This window comes from Lagopus leucura, unplaced genomic scaffold (genome assembly GCF_019238085.1).
Source record: "Lagopus leucura isolate 7727_CA_CO unplaced genomic scaffold, USGS_WTPT01 Super-Scaffold_100024, whole genome shotgun sequence".
Classification (NCBI taxonomy): Eukaryota; Metazoa; Chordata; class Aves; order Galliformes; family Phasianidae; genus Lagopus; species Lagopus leucura.
This window is the reverse complement of record NW_024962276.1, coordinates 641,698-650,749: the sequence shown is the minus strand read 5'-3', so window position 1 is coordinate 650,749 and position 9,052 is coordinate 641,698. Positions and strand designations below refer to the sequence as shown.

At 63.0% G+C, this 9,052-nt stretch overlaps 2 protein-coding genes across 3 annotated transcripts; one reads left to right on the top strand and one right to left on the bottom strand.

Moving 5' to 3' along the window:
- The first annotated feature begins 4,555 nt into the window (after nt 1–4,555).
- METTL27 (methyltransferase like 27) lies at nt 4,556–6,566 on the top strand. Of its 2 annotated transcripts, XR_006180595.1 has the most exons (5): nt 4,556–4,792; nt 4,877–5,012; nt 5,082–5,174; nt 5,309–6,018; nt 6,176–6,566. XR_006180595.1 is itself a non-coding variant. In XM_042879785.1 (4 exons), exons 1-4 carry the CDS (start codon nt 4,556–4,558, stop codon nt 5,548–5,550), a joined length of 708 nt encoding a protein of 235 aa, XP_042735719.1. In that variant the 3' UTR covers nt 5,551–6,566. The 2 variants fall into 2 exon arrangements, 1 of the variants encoding a protein (XP_042735719.1); XM_042879785.1 differs by having other exon boundaries at nt 5,309–6,566.
- Nucleotides 6,567–6,950: 384 nt separating this feature from the next.
- LOC122184677 (claudin-4-like) lies at nt 6,951–7,595 on the bottom strand. Its single transcript, XM_042879811.1, has one exon. The coding sequence runs from the start codon at nt 7,593–7,595 to the stop codon at nt 6,951–6,953; it is 645 nt and encodes a 214-aa protein (XP_042735745.1).
- Nucleotides 7,596–9,052: the final 1,457 nt, after the last annotated feature.

Below are 9,052 nucleotides of genomic sequence, written 5' to 3'. Positions count from 1 at the left end.
AGTGAGGGGAAGAGGGTGAAGCAGCCTGACCTCCCTCTGGAGATCCATACCGTTTAGTGCTGTTTCTAAGATCCAGATACCAAAACACCCTCAGGTCCTGGTCCAGGCAGGGTGAGGTGGGCTTGGTGTCACCATGCATCTTTAAATGCTTTCAGATTACCAAGGACCCCCCAGCCTGCAGCCTGCCGGGGGCCAACCTCACCAGCAGCACTGAGACATCCCTTGCAAGCTACAAAAAACCTGCTGTGTGTTTGCGGTCACTAATCCACTCCTAATTCCCATTGCAGTGAAAGTTGGCATGTTATTACTGAGCCAGACCGCACCAAGGCAACCTCCATCCCCTGGGGCACAGGGAAGTTGGCCTGAAGGGTCCCACAAAACCAGGGTCAGGGCGCTGGGCTGTGCTCCATGGGATCAGGATGTTTGCAGGGATGTGGAGCTGTGCTCTGCCCCGGTAGCGCTGTGATTTACACCATGTGGCAGGAATGTCACCAGCAAGTCACAGTCTCGGGGTGCGATCGGGCAGCTTCCCGATGTCATCAGCAGTGTACCCTCGGGATCGATGCCAAGTCATGAGGGTGTGATCCTGAGAGTGACACTGAGTCACCAGGACGAGGTGCTGAGCCATGGTGTGGGAGCAGCTGGGCACAGAGCTGGGTGTGGGCACGGAGCTGAGCTGGCACAGGGAGCAGATCCCGGGGGCACGGCATGAGGGCGGGGAGGAAAGTGCCCCATCACAAGGATAGGTGGCATCTGGGGCGAGGAGAGGGAGTGGGTGAGGTTGGGGACATGAGGAGGGGATGGCAATGGGGTCTGTGGGGTGGGTGCGGATGTGGGGCTGCTCCATGGTGAGGAAGGGGGTGAGCCAGGCAGAGGGGGCTCAGCAGAGAGCTGCAGAGAGATGTTGGGGGCAGAGGTGTGAAGGGTAGGGTCAGAAGTGGGAATGTTACCAGTGTGGGAGCAACCATGTCCCCGTGGTGCCGTGGCTTGGGATTGGTGTGCAGCGGGGATGTGGGGGGCTGTGGGAGCACCATGCTTCAGATGACATAAGTGCTGCGTACCGGCCTGGAACTGATATGGGAGTAATCAAACTCTGAAGCCCTGCTGAGCCACATGTTGTGTCCCCAGGGGTTGCAGCAGTGTGGCAACATGGCTCACAGGTGGAGGACTGTGCCAGCCGTGCCGGCAGCCGTGAATCAGCTGTGAGTCGTTCCTCAGCCCTCTCGTCTGCACTGCAGGTCTGATCTCCAGCCAGCACCGTGCTGTGCTGCTGATTTATATCTCAGCCTCTCCTTGTTACCTGGTTGCGAGCCACGCGGGTGTCAGGGGCTGATGCAGATGGTTCAGTGACAGCAGCCCTGGCCCCGATCAATCACAGCCGTGTTCAGATTTATGAACTGAGAAGTCGGGCAGGGCCCCAGCCTTCAGGTGGCTCGTGGTGCTGAGTGGTGTGCGTGAGGGGGCAAAATCCACTTGTCCTCGGACACCAGTGGGTTGGGCTTTGGGCAAGGATGGGAAGGTCCACAGGCTGATGGACTCCAGCCACGTTTGGATGCTGGGAAATGAAAACAGTGCACTGCACAGGCACGCACGCGCAGAGCCATCCCAGCCAGCGGCAGCACCGCTGTGTGAAGGGCCACCACATCTCTGCAGATGTTTGAAAGGACCGAGTCCCCAGCTGACACCAGGAAGCATCTGTCCCCTTGTCCCCTATCTATCCCACAGCCCCAGGAGTCGCTTCCACGCCAGGGCTGAAATACACCCAAACACCAGGGGGGTGCACAGGCCATGGGGTTTATGCAGGATATCTGGGATCAGAGCAAAGCCATTCATGGAAGGGAGCACCGCTGATTTCTCCATTAACTCGGGAGGGAAATGCCAGCAAAGGAGGGACATGAGTGCTTTGGTGGGGAACATCTGGGATCAGGCATGGCTGCAGCTCCTGGGGCTCCCTGCAGCCAGGAGCTGCTCAGAGGACATGCACAGGAATGCACGAGCACTGATGCCCCGTGTTCCCATAGCCTCCCACCCATCACCCATCAGCACAGCCCTGTGAACACTCACAAACCACCCAGACCTGTTGGGTGCCCACAAAAGCAACGGATCACATCTCTCTTCATGTCAGGGACTGGCTGTCCATCGCTGCCACATGGGCTGAGGGTGCCACACACCATGGGGTGACCGAGGCAGTCCTTGGCCATGATTCCCACACCCTAGATTAGACAGACTGCTTCTGCCGGGTGTTCTGCTCCACCTCACAGGGCAGGCTTAGGGACTGCCCTAAAGCACAGTTAGGGAAGCTCTGCAGGAAGACGCGAGCTTGGAGCAAATCCAGGAGCCCAGGACAGGCTGAGGCAATGGGGCCTGCAGGCAGGCAAGGCAGCAGATGGGTGACATTGCTGGGCCTGGGGGTGCCTGGCCCTGCGGAGCATCAAAATGCTGCTCTTTCCCACTGCCTGTCCCCACTCTGTGGCAGACTGCAAGCCAGTACCAGCACAGGGAGATGCTGCACACACAGGCACAGTATGAGGACAGCACCTGAAGAACTGCGCCGAGGGCGACACAAGCATGAGCAAATGTAGCAGGAGCCCATAGTGGTGGAGCCGTGTGCCAGCACAGAGCACAGCCTCAGCACAGCTCTGGCCAAAGCACCCAAAACTTCGCAGGGTTCTTTGCAGAGCAAAACATGCCCGGGTCCTTGGTGCTGGCACCGGGGCCGGCCCGCAGCTTGGCTAGCCGGGGTTGAGGCAAAGCCAGCCCAAAGCTGCCGTGCCGCGGGGAGCAGGAGCTGTTTGTACAGCTGTGCACAGCACTCGGTGCGCGCCAGCCCCGGGAACACGATGTTTAGAAAAGTGCCGGCAAATTGCAGAGCTGATCCACGCGTGTCGGGACGGGGAAAATGATGTTCGGTGCGGGAAAGCGGCTCCAAAGATGCGGCGGCAGCAGCAGAGCCACCTGCCCGGGGTGCGGGATGGGAGCCGTGAGCAGAGAGGGGACGAAGTGACAACGTCCGGCACGAGGGTCACTGGGCAGCAGCCGCGCCCCGAACCTCACATGTCCCCGCCGTCACCTCGAGGCCACCTCAGGGCCGGTGCGAGGAGCCACGGGGTTGCGCTGATGCCGCTGCCCACCGCCCCACCGCCCGGCCAGGCGGGCAGTGCCCGGCGCGGGGCTGAGCGCGGGCGGAGGGCTCCCTCTCGAGGCCCCCGCTCTGCACTGCCCGCGCCCACCCGGCTCTGTGCTGGGCCGCTCTGTACGAGAGAGACCTGGAGCGTGTCTGGAGCGTGTCTGGAGATGGAACGGAGCTGTGATGGCTCTGGAGCACACGTCTGATGGGAGCGGCTGAGGGAGCTGGGATGCGTCAGAGTGGAGCAGAGGAGGCTCAGGGGAAACCTCACCGCTCCCTGCAGCTGCCTGAAAGGAGGATGGGGGTCGGCCTCTGCTCCCAGGTAACAGCGATGGGATGAGGGGTGATGGCATTAAGCTGCTCCAGGGGAGGTTCAGGTTGAGTATTAGGAAACATTCAGACTCAGTAATTCAGTGGCACAGCTGCCCAGAGAGTGGTGGGGTCACCAACCCTGGAGGTGTTCCCGAAATGTGGCACTGAGGGACGCGGGCAGTGGGCATGGTGGGATGGGTTGGGGTTGGACTGGATGACTGTAGAGGTCCTTTCCAATCTTAATGGTTGTGTGATCACTCACAGCCCCCCGAGGCCGCTCCCCCAACCCATCCTCAGACCTCACACTGTGGCCACACACCCTGCTCCCATGGGCAGCCAGGGATGTACGTGTGTCAGGAGATGCAGAACCTGCCCGGGGCCGGGGAGCTGCTCAGCACCACGGTGTCACCTGCGCCAGCATGGAACAGGACACGTCCTGGCGATGGCAGAGGAACATGGCCTTGTGCAGGCAGAAGGTATAGAGGTGAGATGAAGGTGACAGTGCAGGACTGGAGCCACGGGAGTGGTGACAGGAGGTGACCTGTCCCAGGAGCGCTGCGCAGAATATACAGTGACACAAAGGGACGATAGGGCAGTGCCACGCAAACAGCACCATTGCTGCAGCACCAGCAGACGGGATGCGCCAGTGAACACTGCAGAGACCCGGGGCACCCAGTGACCCTTGGGAAAGCTGCGTGTCACCACCCCGGGGCTCCGGGTCACCCTCGGGGCACAGCCTCATGGCACTGAGTGTCACCTCTCCTCCTGAAAGCACTCTCTAACCAGGAGGCCCTTGGTGTCACCCCTCCCCCGGCACCCGATGACCTCCCCGGGGTGCTTGCTGCCATCTCCGTGGTTTTTGCTCCAAGGTCATTCGCTGACCAGTCCCACCACTCGGTCCGTCCCGCCGACGCACTTCCCGGCTCCCCCCGCAGCCGCACTTGGTCGCGCCCTGTGCCTAACGGAGCGCGACAGCGGCCGGGCGACGACAGCCAATCAGAAGCTGGGGGGCGTGCCCTCCACCTGCCGCTAACCAATGGGACGGCGGTAGGCGGGCCCGGGGCGGAGCGCTAAACCAATGGAGCGGCGCGGGGCGGGGTGAGGGGCGGGGCTGCGATGCAGCTGGCGGCGGGAGTGCGGGAGCGCGTCGCTGCGGTGCACGGCGGTGCGGAGCTGCCGGAGCTGCTGCGGCTGTACGACGGCTGGGCCGGGCGCTACGAGCAGGATGTGGCCGCGCTGGAGTACCGTGCGCCGTACCTGGCCGCCGCCTCGCTCGCCTTCGCCTTCCCCTCGCCGCCTGCCGAGGCGCGGGTGCTGGACGTGGCGTGCGGCACTGGGCTCGTAGCGCGGGAGGTACGGGACGTGGCGGGAGGGAGCGGGGGGAGCCGAGCGGTCATCCCACCCTCCCGCCCGTCCGTCCGTCCGTCCGTCCCGCAGCTGCACCGCCGCGGGTTCCGCCGCCTGCACGGCGTGGACGGCAGCGCCGGGATGCTGGAGCTGGCGCGGGGCACCGGGCTTTACCGGCAGCTGCAGCGCTGCGAGCTGGGCCGGGAGCCGCTGCCCGCGCCCGCAGGTAACGGCCGGCACCGGGAGCGGTGACACCACGTACGCCCCGCTGGTGGCTGACGTGCCCGACCCGCAGAGCGCTACGACGCCGTGACGCTGGTGGGAGCTCTGGGCGAGGGGCAGGTGCCGAGCTCGGCGCTGCCGGAGCTGCTGCGCGTCACCAGGGCAGGTGAGGCGGCGTCCTCGCGCTGACCTCCGGCGACGGGACGAGGCCTCGGCCCCGCGTCCCGGCTAGGAGCGAGCCGGAGGCACCCCGGGGTGACGCGGCACCGCAGGCGGCTGTCACCCACCCGCCGTCGGCAGGGGGCTTCCTGTGCCTGACCACCCGCAGCAACCCGTCGAACCGGCGGTACCGGGCGGAGCTGGAGGCCGTGCTGCAGCAGCTGGAGCAGAAGGGTGCGTGGCAGCGTGTGCTGGTGCAAGAGGTGCCGCGCTGGGAAAGGGCCACCTCCGAGGAGGAGGAGAACGTCCGGGGCAGCGGTTACATCTCCGGCGTGATCTACATCTACCGCAAGTGCCCCGTCCCGCCCCCCGAGGAGAGCTGAGACACCGTGAAGGGGCCCGGCGCTGTGCCTGGTGCTGTGCCGCCCCGCGGGTGTCCCCCGTCCGATGGCCGTACCACCCCCTCCGACACCAGGCTCAAACACCAGGGCTCCTTCTCAGCACCCGGTTCCGGCCCGTGCTGTGACACCACCGCAGAGCCACCCCTGCGTCCTCGCGGTGCCCACCTCCCTCATGGCCACGGTCACCCCCTGGATCCTGCCCCATCACCCCTGTTCCAGACCCCAGCTCCGTGCCTGGGGGGGTTGTTCTGCGTCCTGCAGTGACCCCCACACGCTGCACACCGAGGTGACAGAGACTGACCACACCAGGAGCAGTGTGACAGCACGACATCCGCCCAGAAAAGTTTCCAAGCACCGTCAACCTTTCATCCTGCCTTCTTAAGCCCTCATTTTCCTATGGCTTTGTAGCTAATGGGCTGGGTGGGAAATGAACCTGGAAGAGGCTTCAAGGTGGCTGTTCCCCACCCCGGAGCTGCCCGGCATCTCCTGCCCATCCTGTTCCCCGTGCCCCTCGCGTGGTGCCTCCACCCCTTCCTCCTCCACTGCTTCCTTGGGAAGTTTTTTACCCAAATCTCCCACTGGAATCTTTTTGTTTTCCTTCCTGCAGACCTGCTGCTGCTTGTCGCATTCCCATGGATGTGAGGAGCATCCATCCATGTGATTTCCTTCACATGGAAACTCACCCCATCGGAGCAGTGGCTCCGCACCCACCTCGGTGCCACCACTGCAGGAGCTGAGCCCACAGCTTTGGGGCATCCAAGCACCCCAGGCTGAATGTGCTGAAAGCATTTTGTCTCCAGCACACATCATCCCCCCTGGCTGGGCTCTGGTGTGCATTGTCTCCCCATGTCCTGGTGCTGTGGTGCCAGCCCCTGCCTCCCCTCGGTGATACAGGCACGGTCCCTTTGTCCCCAGCACTGCCCCTAAGCTGAGTGGCTGGGGGTTGTGGCTGTCCCTGTCCCGTGCTTGGCTAATGAATAAACCCTATGTGCACTGCATGATTGGGGTGTGCGTGGTTTCAGTGTGAAGGGCCATCCTGTGGGGTGGTGAGGTGGCACAGGGACATGGTGGGTGATGGCACAGCAAGCCCTTTTGCTGCCCATGGAGGTGTGAGAGACATAGGAAGTGTCAAAACACAGCTTCAAAACGAGCCCAGGCAGCCTTAGTGGCACCAAGACCTTTATAGAGCTGGGAGCAGCAGCAGCGCCCCAGGAGGGCAGCGGGATGAGGTCACATGCTGTCACCAGCCTGTGGGAAGGGCAAAGCACGGGGGGGGGGACACAGCTGGCGTGGGGACACGGTGTGCGGGCAGGGGATGTGGGATGTGAAGGGGACGGAGACCGTGGTGCTGTGCCCAAGGGCTGGTGCCTGGCTGGGGCAGCTCACACGTAGTCCTTCATGGGGTAGCCCATGGGGCCGCAGCCCTTCACCGCACGGTATGACTTGGGGTAGTGGTCCCGCTCCACAGGTGGCCCCGAGCAGCACAGGATGCCCCCACCCAGCAGCTGCAGGGCACTGGAAGCCCACCCGATGTACAGGGCAGCCCCCAGCTCTCTCTTGAGGGCCTCGGGCACCATGGGGTTGTAGAAGTTGGTGACGATGCTGTTGGCAGACCAGGAGACGGGGATGAGCAGCACGATGCCGGCCAGCACGAAGATGGCCCCCGCCACGATGGAAACGCGGCCCTTGGAGCTCTTGTCCTCCATGCAGCGCGTGCAGTCGGCCCCCGAGATGGCGGTGAGGAGGCCGAGGAAGGCCACGATGATGGAGGTGACCACCAGCGCGCGGGCGGCTTGCAGGTCAGAGGTGAGGTCCAGCAGGGAGTCGTACGCCTTGCACTGCATCTGCCCTGTGCTCTCGTAGACGCAGTTCATCCACAGCCCTTCCCAGAAGACCTGGGCCACCACGATGTTGTAACCAATGAAGGCCGTCACCTTCCACATGGGCAGCGCGCAGGTGAGGATGGAGCCCAGCCAGCCCAGCACGGCTAGCACCAGACCGCCCAGCTGCATCGACATCGTCGCCATCAGCACCTGTGGGGACAGGCACAGCCATCACATCACACATGTGGGCACCGAGCTGCTCACAGCAGCTGTGCTTCCGTGCGGAGGCATCCCACTGCCATCCAGATGGGAATGGCTGCAGGACGCGGCGGGATGTGTTGTGCATGGAGCATTGCTGCAGGGCACCATGGGGACATGGGGACACATTCTGCATGGAGCATTGCTGCAGGGCTGCATGAGGACACGGGGAGACATCCTTCATGAGGCATTCTGCAGGGAACCATAGGGACATAGGGACAGGTCCTGAATTGAGCACTGCTGCAGAGCTGTATGGAGATATGTCCTCAATGGAGCATTGCTGCACGGAGCTGCATGCATTGCTGCAGGGCTGCATGGGGGCCTGTCCTACACTGAGCTCCCAGGTCCAGAGGAGGCTGAGCTGCAGGAGCCCAGGTGAATCATGCTTTCACCCAAGGTGTCCCTTCAGCACAGGGCACTCCTCATGGCTGCCCCAGCCGGCACTCTGCCCTTGGTGGCCGCACTGCAGTAGCCTTTGGACCTGTCAGGTTTCCTGTCTGTGGGGCTGGGTATGGGCACGAGCCCAGGTCTGCCTGCAATACCAGCCGCAGGGCTCGGCACTTTCAGCAATACTGGCTCCTCATCCTTTGGAGAAGCAGCACCAGGAGCATGTTTGACAAACCAAGGCTGCTCCAGCCCTCCCAGGGTGCTATAGAGAAGGGGCCACCGCAGACGCAGGGTGCTGCTCCGAGATGGGGAACTTCAGGGCACCAACCACAGCAACACACCATGACTGTAGGCTCATCTCAAGCTCGGCCCCATGCAGAGCAGACCCCACTGTTGTGACCCAGGACCCAGACTTGGCAACTGGGAGCAGCTGAGTTTTTATGGCCCTGGTGTGGCAGTGGGTATCGGCTGTACCTGGCACGCCCTGCAGCTGTTCCAAGTTTCACCACGGTTTTCCTGCTCCCAGTTTCGGTTTCTATGGCCTCTCCTGCCCGGCTGTGCTCCTGCTCCATCCCTGCACCTCTCACCCATTGGCATTGCACTGTGATGGGCACCTGGCCGAGCCTGGGCACAGTGTTAGATTTGATAACAACGTCCTTCTCTCCCAGGAGAAGCAAGGGGCCAGGGCTGGGACGGTGGGCAGCCACCCCTGGTGCCACACAGCCATAAGGACATGGGCTGGGTGTCCTCACTGGGGACAGGCAGTGACCAAGTGGATCCCAGCACAGAGCCGGAGCATCGATCTCCTGTTGCAGATCATCTGCCACCATTTCCAACACATTTGGGCTGCCCACTTCCATCCCCATCCCAGCAAAGCGCTGGAGCTGGGAGCCCTCAAAGTCCCCAGTGAGCACCACAGCCTCACCGTCCAGGTCCTGTGCCCCATGCTGGGTACTGTGTGCTGTCCCCAGTGCCCCGAGGTGCTCATGAAGGACGTTCCCAGGGCTGGCCACACA